Here is a 19,970-nt window from a genome sequence, read left to right on the forward strand (position 1 = left end):
TGGTCACTAACTGCTGGGGACAACAGTTCGTGTTTAAGGACTGGTAGGAGACCCTAGGATGAGGTTGGCCTAGGACCAGGTAACTCAGTCAAGCTGCCTAGCTGTCTCTGGCACACTTTACTGCATTTCTGGGGAGCCTGGTTTTAGATGGCAGAAGAGGGTTAAGTGAACATCTGGGAGATTTTGTGTTTAGGCTTCCCACGCTTTCGGGGGGCCCCTTCCCGGGCACTGCTCGAACATTCTGAGTAGCTGAAAGTGAGCAGATGAGTCTAGCATCAGAGGACTGGGACTTGGGCTCCCACCGTTTGGGGCTTGCAGACCTTTCAGGGGCCTCTGCAAAGTAGCCATGGGCATCAGAGTTGACACAGACAATAGCAGCTGCTATGGTGTCTTAGGGCCCTGCCCTGCCGCTCGCTCTAGCCGTGGGTGGTGCAGGGGTGGTCTCACATCCGCCACTCAGGAGACTAAAGCCACACCAGCACTGGCCTCACACAGGATGTTGGGCTGGGGCAGGGTGGGGGTGGGAGGGTGTCCGATAGATCAGTGACATGTTGTGGGAAGCCCAAGCACAGGGGACAGGTGAGGCGAGCTTGAATCCCACAGTTGTGCTCCTAGAGAGCAGGACTGTTGCTGGGCATGGCTCCAGCACCTCCTGTCCCTTAGGCTAACCCAGCAGTACCCAGTAGTGTCAGGACCTCCCAGCAGATCAGTTAACTGCCTGAGCTATTTAAGACCTTTCTTCTAGAGGACTGTCCTGCCCACAGCTCCTGGGCAGATGGGCCCGGCTTGGCTACACCTTGTTTGCATGGGGACAGATTAGCTCAGGAACCCCATCAGAGCTGTTTAACCTGGAGATCTCCACGTCCTCCTACCCAGGCATGGTCAGATCTGCCACGTGAGACAGGGGTCACCCCTGTGCAGTTGCTCTCTCCCCACAGTTCACTGTTCCCTGTTAGGAAAGGCCAGGGTAGAGGGTGGGGGTGGGGCAGAAAATAAGAGAGAGAGAAAGGAGGAGTCTTTCTTTAAGTCTTTTTTTTTTTCCAGGAAGGTGTCAAGGGGTGGACCAGACTTATATGGGCCCAGGAATGTTCTCCTGACAGGGGAATTTTGGGGGCTGATAGTGGTAAGAAAAGGAAATGACCAAATCATTGCCCAGAGGTGGCTCTCAGGCTGGTTCCACACACAAAGCATAGATCTGTGTGGAAAATGGTCAGCTGAGCTCCAATGAGCTGCCCTGAGTCCTGACTATCTGCCCTTGAGGGATCTGAACCGGGAGATGGCTCACGGGCTGGGCTGGTTTTGGACAGAGAGGGTGCCCAGCCAGGTTGGAGACTGAGACCAGGCCATCTTTAGAAGCTGGGGTGGAGAAGCCCAGTCTCAAGTAGCCACGTGGTGATTCAAATGACTCCTTCTTGGTGTCTGGTGTAGGGGTCTGAGGGCTCCTCGGGCCAAGGGAGCTCCTGACCTCCCCTCTTTGCTGGTTCTTAGTTCCTGGTTCTAACCAGCGGACTACTAAGCACTCCCAACTTTTGCACCTGTATCGGGTGGCGTCCAGTTAACTGAGGTCAGCACGGCTAGATAGGAATCCTGCATCCAAAGACTAATCCCACCACCAAGGTTGAGGCAGCCCTCCCCTGTCCATCACACTTGGGGGCCCTGTCTCTTCCCCTTTGGTCCTATGTACCGTGCAGATAAACCAGACGCCGATGCCATAACCTTTCCGAGGTGATTTCCAGTGTATTCTACCTGGCTTCCAAACCCTGTACACTGCTTTCTCACTAAATAGACTTCTGTTCACAGCCAGCTTTCTGTTGCAGGTCTGAGCCCCTTCACGGGGTGGGGGTGGGGGGGTCCTTGTCACTGGTCATTTAAGGCTGCTTCTTATTCTCCTGATAGCTAAGGCTAGAGAAGGAAGTGTTGGCCCACCCGTGTGGTTCTAAGGAACTTTCATTTTATACATCTTTAGGTGTATGTGCATGTTCATGCCTGTGAGTGGGTACACATGTGTGTGCACGTGTTTGTGGTAGGGCGGACAGGTCTCCTTCAGGTGTCATTCCTCAGGTACTGGCCACCTTGGGTTTTCTGAGACAGGATCTCTCACTGACCTGGAACTCACCTTGCACAGTGAGCCACAGGGGTCCGCCTCCCGGAACTCGCTGTGAGTAGTGAGCCACAGGGGTCCTCCTCTCTCAGCCTCTGCCCGGAGGTTACAGGCACACACCCCCACCCCAGCTCTTTGACCTGGGCTTTGAAGGTCAAGCTCGGGTCCTCATGCTTTTGCAAGATAACTTTTCTGGCTGAGCCAACCCCTAGCCTAAAATGTGATCACTTTACGACCAGGACGGGCTCAAGGGATGAGGAAGGCTTTTTTGAGTCCTGTCGCTAGAGGGTCAGAAAGATTCTTCAGACAGCAGTGGCAGCCAGAGGAGCCAGGAAAGGGCCAAACGAGAGGAGGGGCTGTGTGTGGTGAGACCCGACGGAGCGGCCTTCCCTGCGGCCCTGCCTCTGGCCGGCTGGCTTTTTCATCTTTCCGGTGTGTGTCTGTGCTGCGAGGTGCTATGCGAGTCACTCCATGATCTCAGCCTGGACTTGCCCCAGTGCTCCTGGAATGTGCTCCTTATCCTGGCCCACGGCACCATGCTCTTCCACCCGCCTGACCCTTAGCCCTGCCCTAAACCTTATGTGGCCGGTAATACCTGTCACCGAGGTCCTGAGTAGGGGATACGAGGAGAAAGTAGCAGGGAGGGGACAGTTGTAGACTGGGGCGAGGGAGCATTTGAGCGGTGGGGTTATGTGGCGGTATCCTAGGCAAAGTGTCCCGGGTAGAGTGCTGTGAACACATAGGGCCAAGAGGCTGACCAGTAACTCTCAGCGAGGCTTCCCCACCCCCACCCCACCCCCAGCGCCCTTGACCTCAGCATCTTGTATACTTTCTCCTTCCCCACTCTACTCTCCCTCCTGCCAGAGGGCATCTCTCATGGCCTGTCTGCCTCAGGAGTCGGCACACTGGGGGGCTGTAGGTTTGCCCCCTTAGTCTTTTAACCTCCCCATTTCCCAGGCATAGGCTAGGCAGGATCATCCCCTATCAGACTTCACAGCCCTAGCCTGACTTCCAGGCTCCTCTGAGAGCTTGCTTATCTGGGGTAGAAGGCCTGGGGTGGGGGAGGGGGCTTTCTGAACTGAGCCAGGCCCGCACCTGTCCTCCTCCTCCTCTAAGAAGGGGTGGGGTATTTTCATGCCTTGCCTTGGGGCAGTTACACTGGCCCCAAGCCTGTTCTACCTCCACCTTGGTCCCAGCTCCTAGGTCGCTCTTCTGTCTCCCTGGCCAATGGGGTCCCCAGCAGTAGGTCCCCCACAAGGTCACTGAGCCCTGCAGGTTAGTTCTTAAGAACACTCTGAAAGCAGTGACCAGGCACCTGGTCCCAAACTGCTTGGTTAGCTTTGAGCTCCATGGCCTGTGGGAGTATGTGCGCGTGGCCCTACCTTTTGACTGCAGCCATATAATTAGCTCTCCTGTAATAGCCATTCCTCATGGACGCCTTTATAAGCCCCTCAATTCTGGAGTTAGTCATACATGGGGGTCAGCTCTGAGTTCTGCCGCTTCCTATGCAGTGGTGACCGTGGGTAAGTTGCTTAGTCTGTGGCCTGGTTTCCTCTGTCAGGTAGGTGTGTTCTGCCTGGCCTCTCAGGTGGCCTCCGCCTGAGCTGATGTGTAGTGTTTACCCTGAGCACACAAACAACAGAGGTGGTCAGAACCTGGTCCCCACATTTTCCTGAGGTTCTCTGGAGGACGATTCACCCTCAGTGATTTGATGTTTCTACAGTGAGCCTAGACAACTTGAACCAAAACATTTAAAACGTATCAACAGGTACATTCAGGGGGTCTGGAACAGTGCTGGTCACAGCAAGTGCTCCGACGGCCACTTGGGTAGGTAGCCTGCACCGAGTGTTCTGCCCTCCTGACCAAGTGGGGCATGTCCCCTCTTTCCTGCCACTCACCACTTTGCCGTGTCACTTTGAGCTCCTGTGGGGTCCTTAGTACAGATGGTCCTGGTCCCTTCTTGTCCCTTCCCTAGAGTCCGCTGGTCTCTTTCCTTTCCCAGGGAGTCATTCCCAGCTTCCTGTGCCTTCTGACCTAGTGACCTCGGCTGGGGAGGGGAGCGCCTGCACCCCAGGAGCCGTAGCTGCTGATTTACGAGCTTGCACCACCCTCCCCCACGGCTGGAATGTTCAGCTAGCCAGCTCAGCTGTCTTCAGAGGCAGAGATGGCCGAAGTCTGGGGCCTGTTTTCACTCCAGTCCCAGGAGCCCCCAGTACTTGATGCCCCATGCTTGTTCTCTGGCTTGTTATGGGACCTCAGGTGGGTACCCAGACTTTCCCACCAATCCCCACGCCCCACCCCACCCATCCCCACGAGTGGGAGGCTCTGCAGTGGTCTTGCTTCCCTAAAAATGTGAAATCCCTAGTCTCTCTCCCCTCCCCCACTGCAAATCATGACCTTTTGATTGTCCCCAAAGGGTGACAGTTCCCCAGGGACTGGTCCCTGGTGTTTGGTTTGGAAGTGGCTTGTCCTGCTGATCTTTGCATTTGCAGGGGATGTGGCTCTATCCGCAGCCAGCAACTGGGGAGCCCCAGTCTTAAATCCAGAGTCTTTTCATAAGCAAAGTCTTGGCCCTTTAATTGATTGATTACAGAGCTGAGGATGAAGGGCCTTGTACACTGCCACCAAGTGCTCTGCCTCTGAACTGTACCCACCCCTGCCCCCAACCTTCAGGCTATCTTTCCAGCCTCGGTTTAGATAAGAAGCACCCCCCCTTCCCCAGTGGAGGCTGGGTGTCCCGTCCCTGCTCCAGCTTAAGTACTTAGCACACTTTGTCGGCCTGTCTACCTGACCCTACATGCAGCGTTCAGCGAGCTGGCGGCTATGTTTGCTTTCTCTTTCCGTCTAGAGTGGAATGAAGGAAGCCATTTCTGTAATGGCCTGAGTGAGCCCCTGTGTTCCTAGGAACATGCCCAGTGCCAAAGATGGTCAGCAGGAGACTGCTACTGGGCGCTGAAAGTCAAACCACCCACTCACAGCCCCTCCCCCAAGGAGAGTACAGAAATAGTTTCCCCCCTTGGGCTGGGAATGCTTTCTATGGTCGATGAGTGGCTTGGGGGTCTTGAGCTGTTTTCTTTATTCGGTACAGATAGAATGTCTTCTCTTGATTTGGGCTCCGCTGTGGCCCTTAAGAAAGGCCTCCTTAGGGAGTGGCAGGAAATAGGGTCTCACTTTGTACCCTTCATGGCTTTAAACCCTTGATGCTCTGTTTCCCCAGTGACCTAGGTTACACGTGTGCCACCATGCACATCTGAAAAGGAACATTTCTAGATGCCCAGTCAGAGCTCAGGGAGCTAGCTGGGAATTAGCAGCAAGGCAGATCTAGGATTAACCTAGAGAGCCCACAGCCTCATAGGACCAGACCTGGTCCCCAGCACCACGGGGCTTGGCTATGTGAGTCTTTGATGGGCTCCTTGCCCATCTTACCCCGACCTGGGTATTCCTGCTAAAACTGCCCCAGGTCCTTCCCCTGCATGTCCAGTTGAGGCACCGATCAAGAAATTCCACAGGACAGCCCCGCTTCTGCCAACCCACTGCACGGAGGGAGGCTGTGAAGTTTCTCTTTCTGGATTTTTATGTTTTTTTTTTTCTTTCAGAAAACAGGTTAACAATTAAGCTAATTAACCACAGGGCCTGCTGGCTCTCTTTGTTCCTATAAAGCTGGGGTAAATGGCTTCCTCCCCCAGTTTCTCCTGTTCCCATTATGGTAACTGGTGGCATTAGAGCATCAACCACGGGGAGAGACAGGCCCAGACCTCCAGGAACCAAGGCCTCACTGTCTCCCTGTCCTGGGCCCTTGCAGTGGAAGGAGCTCAGGAAAGTGAGGGTGAAGCTGGGCTTAAGAAGAGAGGCTGGTGGGGAGGTTCCCGGCCTGGCAGGGGAGGTTCTGGGCCTGGGCCTCAGCAGCTGGGGCCTGGGTGATCCTGGGTCTTAGGAGGGCCTGGGCCTGGGTGATACTGGCTCTGGGAAGCTGTGAACCTGGGTGACCCTGGGCTTGGACAGCTGTAGGCCTGGGTGATCCTGGGCCTTGGACACCTGTGTCCAGGATGATTCTGGCCCCAGGAAGCTGTGGGTCTGGGTGAGGCTGGGCCTGGACAACTGTGGGCATGGGCTCAAGGGCACTTTTGGTTTCTGCAGGTCTGTTGTGGGGGCCACAAACTAAAGCAAGATGAGGCGGTTCCTGAGAACTGGACATGACCCTGCCCGGGAGAGGCTGAAGCGGGATCTGTTCCAGTTTAACAAGGTAAGGATGCGGTGAGGGAGGGCAGGGGAAACCCTGGCCTGGGCTCCTCCCCAGGGGCTGGGGCTGGGGAGTGACACTGCCTGAAAAGCCCCCTGGGAATCTTAACTGGGAAACAGAGTGGCATCCCCTAGGAAGAGGTATATTGTTATTGTTTATTTCTGAGACGGGGATCTCACCATGTAGCCCTGACTGGCCTGGAACTCACAGAGATCCACCTGCCTCTGTCTCTTGAGTGTTAGGATCAAAAGGTCTGTGTCACCTTGCTGTCTAGGAACGACATTGGGCCTGGGAGTTAGAATTCCTTGTCCCAGGTCTCTCCCTGGCTAGAAATGACTGAGAGTTAACTCCACCAAGCCCCTATCTTTCTACCTATGACAGGTACAAAACTTTCAGCCCTGCCTGCTTTGTCACGGGGCTGCCAAGGAGGCTAAGGGACAGAAAAGATGAAAGCACGTTGAGTCCCGAGGTATAATAACATCCTTATGATGTTGCAGCCCTGTGGCCTCAAGGACCATTCCCCTGATACTGTCCCCAAGGAAAAAGCTTTCTCTGCAGGCTCCAGCCTGGGAGGAGGGGGGGGGGGAAGAGCACCTGAGGGAGTGGGGCAGAGTGTGGCATCTGAAGCCCCAGGAGCTTTGCTGGCCTCCCCAAGGAAGCTGGGCCTCGGAAGGCTAAAGAGTGTGACAGGGTGTGACAGAGCTCATTAGCTTCCCCCTCCTGCCACCCAGCAATCTGGAGCCGCTTGGGGATAATTAGCCTTCTCGTCTGCTTTGATCTATGTCCGAAGTAGATTGTAGGTCCGAGACAGCAGCAGGATCCTTTCTCCTGGGGTCTGCATCTCCAGGGCATGTCCGTAGGTGCAATTCTGACATTTTTGGTACTGAGGATTGAGCCCAAACCATCTCAGTAACCAAGCCATCCACCCCTGAGCTTCGGCTTCCAGTCAGGAACTATGCCTTTTATTTGGGGCTTTGGTTTGGGCTTCCCCTCACCCTGAAACGGCCTGGTGAATGAAGGACCCTCCTTTCTGGGTTCTGTTCTACTTTTCCATTTGAGAAGTATCGGCGTTGGCTTACCCAGATCCAAAGACATCTTTTCTGCTTATGAACGAACCAGGAGAGTGTTGGCCCGTCACCTATGCGGAGGGCTTGTATACAGATTGTCTCCTGCAACAGGACAGCTTGTGGTTAGCATGGTGCCTCGGGAAACTTAGGTGCTGGGTTTTGTGTGCTGGTTGGCACCTCCTAGAGCCGGGTCCAGAAGTTTGATGTAAGGTGCCCAGCTCACCTGTGGGGGTGTCACCTTGGAGTTTGTCATGACACCTGCCCCTGGAAGCAAGCTTCCTTAAGTTAGTGCTTCTCCCTGACTGGATTTTTAAGCCACAGATGATCATCTGGTGCAGGTGTTAGGAACAGGGTGACACCCGGGGCTTACCACCCTCATTCCTAAGGGAATCGGTCACGTGTGCTGGGTGGAACCTACAGCCAGTACCTGTCACCTGTCCTGAGTGACCCCCAGGTGCCACTACTGTCCTTGGTGATGCTAGGATCTCTCACTCGAAAAAGGAAGCCAATTCCAGCAGAAACCAGATGGACTGGCTCAGCAAAGGGATAAACCTTGGTTCCTGTGTGCTGTGGGTGAGGCTAGGGTGGAACTGGGGTAAAGGAATCTTACCCCTACCTTTAGTATGCTCCACTTGTGGTCCCCAAATAACATGTGACCCCTGGATCCCTAGGCATCACAGGGTGTGGAGGTGGGCTAGAATTCTTCCCTCCTTGACCTGGTTCTCCTACTCCACCTTAACCCCTGATCCGTACAGTCCAAGGCCTGGCTCTGTAAGACGTGAATTGGTAAGGCCTTTGCCCTTCAGACTTAGGGAGGGGAAGAGCTGAGGGCCTCACATTCTTTGTCTAGGGGGTAAATGGGAGGGAGGAGCTGCTTGCACCAATTGAGACGTCAAGGTTCTGAGGGTTTGCTGGTGCCGGCAGGGTGTGCTTTGAGGGTAAAGTCAGATTCCGGAGTACTTGAGACCCTGAAGAGTCTTATCCATGGCAGCCACTCGCCCCATGGTCCAGGGGAATGCTGTATCCCCGAGGGGCTTTGATCAAGGCAGCAGGTGTCCCATTGACCTTTAGAAAAGGTAACCCGGGTTTCCTTCTGTACATCATAGAATGCCTGAGCAGGGTTTCTCACCCTCCTCACTGGCGATGTCTGGGGCCTGTTGTGCTGAGAGAATTGTCCTGGGCGCTGTAGTTAGCAGCACCCTAGTTTGGCCAGATGCCAGTCCCCTGCCTCTGCCCAGATGATATCACACAAAATGTCTCCAGCCATTGTCAGTTGACACCCGGGGCTTCTAGTTGCTCTCCTCTGAGAATGTCTAGAATGGGAGGGTGCAGTGTGAGTGTGTGTGGAGGGGGGGGTGGATAAAGCAGGAAAGTGAGCATTCAGGAGGACTGTGGGGTCTCAGCCAGGAGCAGTAAAAATTTATTTAGAGGAGTGTTGCACCTGGACTTTTTTGAAGACAAGGTCTCATTATGTAGCCTTGGCTAGCCTGGAGTTTGCTATGTAGACCAGGCTAGCCTTCAATTCAGAGATCTACTTGCCTCCACCTAACGCCAACCCTCTCAAATACTAAGATTAAAGGCTCACGGTATACCCCACTGTGCCCGGTCACTCTGACCATTTTGATGAGAACAGGATCATGGTGAAGCATCTAGTCCAATGACGAGTATTGACCTAGCACCTGATAGCCCCATTCACTCACTGTGAGGCCTTGGCACAGCTCTAGAATGGAGATGATCTTAGATTTCGATTTAGGTTGAGGGAGACGTAAACAGAGCCAGCGTGACGTGAAGGGCTGTACACGTGTGTCCACCGAGTGCTTGGCTAAACGCCACAGAATCAAAGGTGCATGGGCTGTTGTCAGACTCCACACAGGAATTCCTCATGTGCAGGTTAGGGTCCGCGCCTGCACAGTGGCTACTCACGGTGTGGTCACATCTGGGAGTGCCACCCTGAAGGTCAGGCTGTCAGGCAGCGTGTCGTGGGCAATGCGTGCAACAACAGAACAGTGGCATCGCCCGCCACACGACAGATGCCCAAACAGCTTACAGATCCCAGCTTCTAAACCAGTTCTAGGCCTTTCCACAGAGCCAGCAAGATGCCTCACACAAAACGGGGACGCTGCCCTAGCTAGGGCCATGAGGGTTACCTGTCCTTGGCCAGGAGTTGTGACCATGACCAGAAAAAGGGGCTGGCTGCCAGGGGACCAAGTCTAGCTCAGGGGCTGGGTGCCAGGCATCAGGGCTGGGTGTTAACAGTGGTTGGGGCAGGGAACTGGAGCCATATAGCCGGGCCTTGGTTCTGATTCAGCTCTCACCACGTGACCATGTAGACATTGATTAGCCTGTCTATTCCTCAGTTTCCTCTTCCGTGAAGTGGGGTTGCTAAGCACCCTAATGGAGGCTGGTGCAGTGGACAGGTTTCATGGCTCTATTTATTTTAGTTTGTTTCCTATATGTATGCATGTTATGCCTTCATGTATGTATGGGCACCACATGCGTGGCTGGTGCTTCCAGAGATCAGAAGCTCCTGGAACTGGAGTTAGGGATGGCTGTGTCCCATCATGTGGGTGCTGGAACTGGTTCTGTGTCCTCTGCAAGAGCAGCAAGTGCTTTTCACTGCTGAGCCATCTCTCCAGCCCCATGTTCAATCGCTTCTTATGGGCAGCATCAAGTAGCATGGTTTGCTCGGAGCTCAGTGTCTTTACCTGCTGTCTACCACTTGTACCCTCTTAGCACACTCACCTCCAACCCAGTCAGGCAGCTTAGGTTCCCACTGAAGACTAGCTAAGGGAACAGGGACTACCTCAGGGGCTGGACGGACGTCCTGGTCTTAGTGAAACCCTGCTCCTTGAACATTGTTTGGGGCCTGCTTGCCCCTCTGGTGAAACCCAGGCACCCACTAGTAGCCACACCCCAGTGTGAGCAGACCTAGGCCTAGGTGCCTGCGCTGGACTGCTGCAGAATAACACACCCCCCTCAGAACCCTCCCCACCACCACACCTCCCAAATCAAATAAATGGTGTGTTTCTAACCAACTAGGCCCGCCCAGCCCAGACCACATCGTTTTGTTGTGGCTTTTGCCTACATGGGCACCAGTGTCAGATGACAACCACACAGAGAGGCCAAGTTGCTTGGGCCAGGAATCTGAGCTTACCACACCCAGTATCTGGCAGAGCCACTGCAGGCAGGTGGATCTGCCCCTCCTCCCTCCTCCCTCCTCCCTCCTGAGGCCCTCAGCAGCTTCTGGGAGCTCTCCTCTCAGCCCCTGACAGACACTACAGGGTCCCCAAAGCCGTGGGCTTGGAGGACAGTCCTCCCCAGCTGAGTGTAAGGGTGAAGGGCAACACCCGCTACCCACCCACCCCCACCTCTCACAATCTGACAGGGACTTGGGCTAATATTACAGTCTGGCGGCTTCTGTTCATCTTTGCTCTCCTTTCCCTGTCAAAAGAGCCCATTGTTCTCTTCTCCCTTAGCAGAGGTCACCTGAGCCCAGGTAGCAGGACAGGACAGGACAGGACAGAGGCTGAGGAGACAACGGGAGGGAGAACTGCAGAGCGTTGGTCCACCTTCTTGTTTTAGAGTTCTCTGGGGTCTGGGAATCCTATGCTTGGGGTATCCCCAGGCTCTACCTGCTGCCCACGTGCTCTGGATTACAGGGGGGAGGGGACAGGACACTCTCTTGGCGGCTCCACAACACTCTGTGGGCGGCTCCTTTGAGAAAGGCCACCTCACCCTTTAGGGACCTAACTAAGGCGGGGGATTACTAGCATGTAGAACTTACACTCAGGGGACTCCGAACCTTGAAAGTTTACAAGAGTCTTAGCTGCTGTGGAAGGGACACCAGTGTGGGCAGGGCACTTAGGTGCCGGGTAGTTGGGACCTTCCCTTCCCTGCTTTCCCCAGGACACACCCAGGCTTCCTAGTTCCTCCTTGTTTCCTCCCTGGGTTCTGAGCCACATCCTTCCTTCTTATCCCAGCAGGGGCCACTGAGCCTTCCGTGTGCCCCACCCACAGGGCTCACAGGGCTCAGGCCTGGCTTGGCCTCCTCTAAGGAGTCAGCTCATGTGGGCCCTGTCCAGGGAAAGTCATGGGAGCCTATGTCCCTTGTTTTGCTTTTGAGAGAGCCTTGGTCCCTCAGTGTTGTCAGCTGGATAAGATGCCCTGGGGGCGGGGGCACACTGCAGAATACTAAGGACCCTAGCAGCCAGCCGCAGCCTAGGGACAGTTCTCACACTGGGGTGAGCAATCAGAACACACACTCTGTATTCACAAGATGCCTCGTGTTCAGTCCAAGGACACACTGCTCAGGGCATCCTGAATGTCATTCTGGTGAGCCTGACTGGGTGCCTGTTCTCAACTGGCCTTTGGAAGGACAGGGAGGAGTGGTCACAGTCCTTGGGACTCTGAAGGAAGTAAGAGATGGGGGATGCCCAACCTTTGCAGCAGGAAGGATTCAAGCAGGATTGTTGAACTGCTTAAGAGCTGACGGGGCAGGTCGTGGCCTCAGAGGCCAGAAATCTGAAAATGTGTTTCTCTTTGACTTGACTTCCCTGAGGATGCGAAGTCAGAATATTCTAGGGTAGTATGTTGGTCCAGTAAGATTACAATAGGAGACTGGGCTGTGTACACCTTTAATCCCAGCACCCGGGAGACAGAGGCAGGGGGATCTCTGTGAGTTTGAGGCCAGCTTGCTTGGTCTACAGAGTGAGTTCCAGGACAACCAGGGCTACACAGAGAAACCCTGTCTTGAAAGACAAACAAACAAATAAACAAAGAATATAATAGGAGCCATGTATATAACTTAAAATTTCTAGCATTAAATAATCAGATTTAATTTAGATAAGAATTCTGTTTAATATACTCAAAATATTATCTTTACATGTAGGCAATACAGCTATTAGTAAGTTGTTTTGACTTGTGTGTGTGTGTGTGTGTGTGTGTGTGTTTGGGGAAGGATTTTTTTTTAATTAATTAATTTATTTATATGTAAGTACACTGTAGCTGTCTTTAGACACTCCAGAAGAGGGCATCAGATTTCATTATGGATGGTTATGAGCCACCATGTGGTTGCTGGGATTTGAACTCGGGACCTTTGGAAGAGCAGTCGGCGCTCTTAACCACTGAGCCATCTCTCCAGCCCCGGGAAAGATTTTTTTTATGTTTATTTTTTTATTTTTTGTTTTTATTTTTTGTTTGTGTATGTGCCTACATGTATGTCTATTTATCATATGCATGCACTGCCCATAGAGGCCAGAAGAGGGCGCTGGGTCCCCTGGAACTGGACTCAGAGACTGGTGTGAGCCGCCATGTGGATGCTGGGAATCTAACACAGATCCTCTGGGAGAGGAGTCTCTTAATGGACTAGCCATCACTCCAGTCCCTAATTTGCTTTGTTTTGTTGATACTAAGTCTCTAAATTCTGATTTTTTTTTTTTTTTTACACTTTATAACAGTCTCAGTTGTAAAATAAACTCTTTGAAAAGCTCTGTCTTAAGAGTTTGAGATTGGAGATGTAAGGTGAGGCCCGAGGTTGGCCTCCCTTCAGGTTGTTTTAGTAAAGACACTTCACTGTGGCAGAACCAAATGTACTTTCTTCCTTTTGTTGTTGTTGTTTTATAGTTGTTTGATTTTTGAGACAGCCTGTAGCCCAGGCTGGCCTGGAATTTACTGTATAACCTAGGCTGCCCTTGAACTCCTGACTTTCATGCCTTCGCTCCCCCTGAGTGCTGGGATTACAGGCGGGAACCACTGTGCACAGTTTGAATATCCGTTCACACTTTAAATTGGCTGAAATAAGAGAAACTTTAAATATCATCTTCTTGATACAAGTGAGCCTTGGCCGCTTGACTGCTGTCCTAGGCTGCTCAGGGAGTGGGGCCTCCTACTGGGCCTTCAGCTCCTGAGGGTTTATCCCCCACCCCACCCCCCAGTCCTCCAAATTCTACATTCCAAAGCCACTGCTGGTGGTAATGGGGAAATGGCTAAATTAAGAGCTTGGAGCTCTCTCCTGGTCTCTATCTCTTCTCCAGGCTTCAGTAACCTGGGATCAGCCAAGGCCTCGCAGGGCCCCGGGAGAGCTTGTCCCACACAGCCTGTGTGATTTCTCTGCTCTCCTTTTTCTGGGAAATGTTTGCATTCCAGACACTCAGCTATCTCCCCAGGCCCTGCATTTTTCACATAGCTGAACAGGGACTGGGACTGGCTGGGGCCCTCCGCCTGGGGTCTTGCATTCCTGGCCGGCCATCCAGGTATGGCCATTTGCAAGGCAGACTGTGTTCCTGCCCTGTCTACCCACCCTGTCATCCTCAGGGATCCCCTAAAGGAGGCATTTGTTAGAGCTGTCCTCCCTGCCCTGGCCTCCTCCCATGAGCCACTGGGCTGGACTCTGGGGAGGTGTGGCCCTTGAGTTTTCTCCTGCTGTCGCCAGGGCTTATCTCTCTGTGCTGCTGGGGCTCTGATAGGGCTCCTGGTAACACTGACTGGAGTCTGGAAGCTGACTCCTTCTGCACACTGCGGATTTAGCTCAGTAACTTACAAGGCAGTTGCCATTGGGCCCTGCTTCAGCCTACTGCAGCAGAGTCAGTGCCGTAGGGTAGGTAGCTGTTGGGAAGCAGAAGCCCAGGCCTGCTGAGCAATGCTTTGACATCAGCTGTTGGCATTCGCACCTCCTGTCTGTAGCTCCTTGCACACCAACGGTGAAAAAGGCCCAGAGCTGCAGGCAGGGACAGAAACCTAGACCTGGTCACCAGGGTGGCTGGCATTGGGAACCCTGGGAGGGAGGCAGTGACCCCTCCGGGATGTTCTCCAGCCATTTTCAGCTCCTTGTAAAGCCTTTAGCCATTGGGTGATCGCACGCAGATAACCTGGAAAGCTATACATGTCCATGAACACGCGGGGAAGTGTTCATGCCATGCGATCCAGTCAGAGCTCTGTATTTTTTTCAAAAACTGTACACTGTGCACAACACCCCTTTAATCCCAGCACTAGGGAGGCAGTGGCAGGTGGATCTCTAGCCAGCCTGATAGCCTACATAGTGAGTTCCAGGGTCCCTGTCTCCCCCAGCCCTTCAAAATGATATATGTGCGTAACTATACATGTGGTTATATAGTTGTATACTGTGTGTACTCTCATGTAGGTAGGTGTATGTGTAGTGGTCAAGAGGACAACTAGAGATCTGGACTACAGACATAAATGAGTCCTGTTTTAACTCCAAGCTGAGGAGGTGCAGAGCTCAGAGCCCCCTTTCCCTGATTGAGCTGTGACTCCACAGCCCAGCCCCAACCCTGGGGGATCATGGGGATTCAAAGGACTCGCCTATAGGCCCAGCCCACATGCTTCTCATTTCAGACAGTGGAGCATGGCTTCCCACACCAGCCCAGCGCCCTTGGCTATAGCCCTTCGCTGCGCATCCTGGCCATCGGAACCCGCTCTGGAGCTGTCAAGCTGTATCCTTTCCAGTGCCTGTTGCCATGGGGTGAGGCCAAGGTGATCTCTATGTGTATGTGGGGTAGGTGAGATCTGGAGAGAGCCAGTCTTACCCTGCTTCATCTTGGGCGCTTGGTCCAAGAGCAGGGTGAGAATTTAGCACCGCGAGCTGTGTGTCCTTAGAGCACAGAATGGGTATATCTTCTCTTCTCTGGTTACTCACGTCCCCGTTCCCCCCCCCCCCGTCCCCCCCCCTTGACTTGTATACTTGATTGTAGGGCCCTGGGTGACTACCACGTTGTCCAAGCTAGTTGTATAGTCTTTTGTCCACAGCAGGGGGTGTCTGGGATACAGGTGGTTTCAGCAGGGAGGCTCCACCCTGGGACAACTTCTCTGAAGTCCTGGACAACACCTGGTATTCCTGATGTCTAACCTACACCCGCTGCTAAGAGGCCTAGAGAAGTTGGGAGACAGGGGCCCACCTTGGGTAGCTGAGCTGTGATCTCCTGCCACAAAGTCCTCCCCCTAGGCTCCTGCTATTCTGACCCAGCCTAAGTGACAGCCCAGGTGGGCTGGGCTGGTGTATACACAGGAGGCCGAGGCCAGAGCCTTGTTATTATATAGTTCAACCTTACCCCAGCGGTTAATCATTACCAGCCAGGATCACATCCTGGTTGCCAATTGCTGGTGCCAACTCTCAGGGCAAGGCCGCTGGGGGTGCCCCCCTACCGCGCCCCATGTTCTCATAGGTGCCACCAGGTGACAGGTGATAGGCCTGTTGTTACAGCTCAAGTTGCAGGGGTGGTGTGGAGGGAGGGGTAACAGCCTAGCAGTTTTGAGGATAGGGGAATAGTGAATTGCCTTCCCCAACCCCCCCCCCACACACACACACCCGTCCTGCTGGGCAACTCTTACCAGGGTCAGATCACTGACTGAGTGCGCCCAGCCATGACCACTGCTATCCACCCCCACCCTGTGCCCCTGACATGGGTGCGCAGATGCTTGTCTGGGAGGACCCCTTGCTCCCCAGGCCACAGACTGCCGCTAGGACTGGGGAGGATTGCTGTCCAGCTTTCTGAGGTTTTCCTGAGCCTTCCAGATATGGCGCCCCCGGGGTAGAGTTCATGGGCCTTCACAAGGAGAACAACGCAGTGCTGCAGATCCACTTCCTGCCTGGTCAGGTGAGCAGCGTGGGGAGGGGCTCCTGCTGCCTTCTTAACCCTCACATCTTCTGGAAGGGATGGGGGTGGGGGAGCTGGACTCTTCCCTTTGTCCACCTAGAGGCTCACAGGCCACCCTGAGAACCACAGAGAGCCTTTTGTCCTGGGGCTCCTTGAAAAAGCCAACACAGGCTGGGCTGCCTGGGGAATTAGAGGCCCTGAAGAACTAAGGCTGCTCTCTGTAGCTAGCAAGCTCCTGTCCCCATTCTCTCCATTCTAGTGTCAGCTGGTCACTCTGCTGGATGACAATAGCCTGCACCTGTGGAGCCTGAAGGTCAAGGGCGGGGTGTCAGAGCTGCAGGAAGAAGAGAGCTTCACATTGCGTGGCCCCCCAGGGTAAGAGCATAGTGGCCCCCTTTCTTTTCTGGCTACTCCTTACCTTATTGTCCCTCAGTGCTAGGGTGGGCTCATCTCTTGGGTCCTGTTGAACCCTTGGCAGTGCCTAACTCAGTGTTCAGGCTACCACCATCTCGTGCTCTGGAACTCCTTTAAGACAGTGATGGGCCGTGCCCTTCCCATACCCACGTCTTCCTGTGCATGACAGCGCCAGCCCTTTCCCTTGCCTCCTAGTTCATGTTCCCTGCTGCCTGTAAAGTGGTTATGTCATAGCTTGAGCGAGATGCTCTGAAGCCAGCCAAGACTCTCAGGGGCCTGGCTTCCCTAGAAACGGCTTTCCCCAGGGCTGGTAAAGCCATTGCATCCCTGGGGTTCCCCCTTCCTGGAGAGCAGATATCTCATCAGCAGCTGTCCCTGTCACAGGGCTGCCCCCAGTGCCACGCAGGTCACTGAGATTCTACCTCACTCTTCCGGAGAACTGCTCTACCTGGGCACCGAGAGCGGCAACGTGTTTGTGGTGCAGCTCCCGGGGTTCCGCACGCTGCACGACAGGACCATCTGTTCAGATGAGGTGCTGCAATGGTGAGCTACCCAGTGCCTTGAGTGTGGGCCACGGCCTTCTCCTGGGCCCCAGTAAGGACTATTTGCCATGTCTAGCCTGGGAACTCTAAGTAAAACCATCTACCTGTTCCCCAGTTGCGTCTCAGTCAACCCCACATCTATTAATACCATAGCCCTAAAGTGATTTTGTCAACTCATTTAAAGATGAAAGAAGTGGCTAGTTGTGGTGACGCTCGCCTTTAATGCCAGCACTTGGGAGGCAGACATAGGCGGATTTCTGAGTTCAAGGCCAGCCTGGTCTACAAAGTGAGTTCCAGGACAGCCAGGGCTACACAGAGAAACCCTGTCTCGAAAACACCAAAAAAACAAAACAAAACAAAAACAAAAACAAAAACAAAACTGAACAAGGGGCTGGAGAGGTGGCTCAGAACAATGTCTGTTTTTGCAGAGGACCCAGGTTCAGTTCCAAGCACCCACATGGTAGTGCATAACTCCAGTTCCAGGGGGATCTGCTGCCCTCTTCTGGCATCTCTGGGCACCACACACACATGCTAAACTCATATACATAAAATAATTACATCTAATGAAGTAAAAATTTTTTAAATTATTTAAAACAAACACATTTCATTGTTCAGCAACTTAAATTCCAGTAAATGTTACTTGCTTTCATTAAAAAATGTCCTTTGGGCTAGGCAGATGGCTCCGTAGTTAAGTACTTTCTACTCTTGAAGAACACTAGACTTCACTTCCCAACACCCACATCAGGTGGCTCACAGCCATCTTAGCTCCAGCTCCCACGGGGTCTGCTGCCTTGGGCCTCTACTGACAGTGACACTCATGTGCACATGCCTACACAAGGGCACACACATGTGTACATGATTAAAAACAATAAAATTATCCTCTGAGGGGAGTGGGTTGAGACAGGGTCTCTCTAGACACTCTAACTGTCTCAGACATTGCTAAATAGACCAGGCTGGCCCTGGACTCACAGAGATCCACCTGCCTCTGCCTCCTAGTGCTGGGATCAAAGGTGTGTACTACCACACTCGATTTATCTGTAAAGATTGGAGTCTCATGTGGCCCAGATTAGCCTCGACTAAGTGTACAACTGCGTTTGATCTTAAGCACCTGATCTTTCTACCTCCTAAGTTTGAGGATTATAGTGTCTCTCATCATAGTGTCTCATCACACCTGGCACCTGAGTTTGCGTGTGTGTGTGTGTGTGTGTGTGTGTGTGTGTGTGTGTGTATACACGTGCATGCATATGTTTGTGTGTGTGTGTGTTAATATATAGATACCATGTCTTGTTCTACATGACCCTCACTGTGATATGGCCTACCCCACCATCTGCCCAGGCTGGCATGTGAGGTCCCCACTGTTGCGTGAGTTCATGGCACTCCCTTGCCTAGGTTGCCAGAGGAGGCTCGCCACCGGCGAGTGTTTGAGATGGTGGAGGCTCTGCAGGAGCACCCTCGAGACCCCAACCAAATCCTCATTGGCTACAGCCGAGGCCTCGTCGTCATCTGGGACCTTCAGGGCAGCCGAGCGCTCAGTCATTTCCTCAGCAGCCAGGTGGGTGCTGTCTGGAAGGGCGGCCCATGTGCAGACTGCAGTCCCGATCGATCCCAGCCTCTCATCTCTTCCTCTCTTCCTCCAAAGCAACTGGAGAATGCCAGCTGGCAGCGGGATGGCTGCCTGATTGTCACCTGCCACTCCGACGGCAGCCACTGCCAGTGGCCCGTCTCCAGTGACACCCAGAACCCAGAACCTCTGCGCAGCTCTATACCTTACGGTCAGTGCTTCTGTGTAGAGGGTCTAACCTTGTCTTCTGCCTGAGAAGCACCTGTGGGCTGTCCTGGTCTCGGGTGTGGGCTGCCTCACTCACAGAAGCAGAATCTGGACCCAGAGAGGTTCGGGGCTTGGCCCAAAGCCACACAGCTGGTTTTCTGGTACCCGCTGTGACTGCCTCAGGGAACTGCACAGAGGAATCCCCCCCTCACAGGCTGACTTGTGGTTACATTGGAATAAGGGATCTAGACCTTGTGTAAGACCTGCTCAAGGTGACACTTTCTTTTAGGTCCCTTTCCTTGCAAAGCTATAACGAAAATCTTCTGGCTCACCACCAGGCAAGGGTAAGTGCGGGTGCCTTATCCCTCGCGCTTTGTATAGACAGCCTTCCTGGCAACGTCCCAGGCTCCCGCCCAGGGAGACAGTGCCCACTGAGGACACAAGGATCGTGGTCCCGGGTTGGGGTAGATTTGTTATTTGTTAGATCTCTCAATAGACGGTCTCTGCAAAAGCCCCTCCTTCCATCCCTTCCTTCAACCTTCCCAGAGAGGTGCTGTTGGCTGGAGTTCCTGACACTTGTGGCCCAGTGTGGGGACAGTTTAGGAGGCCACTGCACAAGAGCAGGGTTGGCTGCAGAAGCCCAAGGCTCCTAGCCCGGATGTCCCTTCTCACCACTGCAGTTGGGAAGAAATGGGAGTCTACTCTGCCTTTCTAGTCACTCTGGAGACTGGCCTCGTTCAGGCCTTGGGATCCCTCAGCCTCCCGACCCTGGCACAAAGGCTGGGGCTTTGCCCTGTATACTCCATCAGGTCCCAGATGCCAACCCCGCTTGTGACTATCAGGAGTTGTACAGGAGCCCCAGCCCACCTTTCTCCTGTGCCTACAGGTTGCCCTTCACCATCTTCCAGGGCGGTATGCCACGGGCCAGCTATGGGGACCGCCACTGCATCTCAGTGGTCCACAACGGCCAGCAGACGGCCTTCGACTTCACCTCCCGTGTCATTGACTTCACTGTTCTCTCAGAGGCTGACCCTGCGGCTGGTAGGAAATCATTAGAAGTTTGGGTGCTGGGAAGATGCAAAAATGAAGACCTCTGTGTAGATGTTCCCTAACCTGCCACCCTTTGGGTCCCTTGACCTTATTATCCTTCTTTGTGAACCCTCTTCTGCCTCTCTCTGCCATTCTCCCAGGTGGAGACGCAGTCTGGAAGGCCATCTTTCCAGGCCACA

The 19,970-nt window shown here is 53.6% G+C and overlaps 1 protein-coding gene across 11 annotated transcripts in view; it reads left to right on the plus strand.

The window, feature by feature from the left end:
- Positions 1–19,970, plus strand: part of Llgl2 (LLGL2 scribble cell polarity complex component) — a 31,752-nt gene that overhangs the window by 4,530 nt on the left and 7,252 nt on the right. For 10 of the 11 annotated variants that reach the window (XR_388421.2, XR_388422.3, XM_006533083.2 and 7 more), the window contains exons 2-10: positions 6,239–6,344; positions 14,759–14,856; positions 15,936–16,017; positions 16,277–16,392; positions 16,816–16,974; positions 18,363–18,525; positions 18,613–18,745; positions 19,031–19,085; positions 19,628–19,782. Coding sequence is in view for 9 of the 11 variants with exons in the window: in XM_006533083.2 (XP_006533146.1) it covers positions 6,270–6,344; positions 14,759–14,856; positions 15,936–16,017; positions 16,277–16,392; positions 16,816–16,974; positions 18,363–18,525; positions 18,613–18,745; positions 19,031–19,085; positions 19,628–19,782 (1,036 nt within the window). In the remaining 2 variants the exon portion in view is untranslated. Of the gene's footprint in view, positions 1–4,103; positions 4,361–6,238; positions 6,345–14,758; positions 14,857–15,935; positions 16,018–16,276; positions 16,393–16,815; positions 16,975–18,362; positions 18,526–18,612; positions 18,746–19,030; positions 19,086–19,627; positions 19,783–19,970 lie in introns of all 11 variants that reach the window. The other variant, XM_030245894.1, reaches the window with a different exon arrangement.

This window comes from Mus musculus, chromosome 11, assembly GCF_000001635.26.
Source record: "Mus musculus strain C57BL/6J chromosome 11, GRCm38.p6 C57BL/6J".
Classification (NCBI taxonomy): Eukaryota; Metazoa; Chordata; class Mammalia; order Rodentia; family Muridae; genus Mus; species Mus musculus.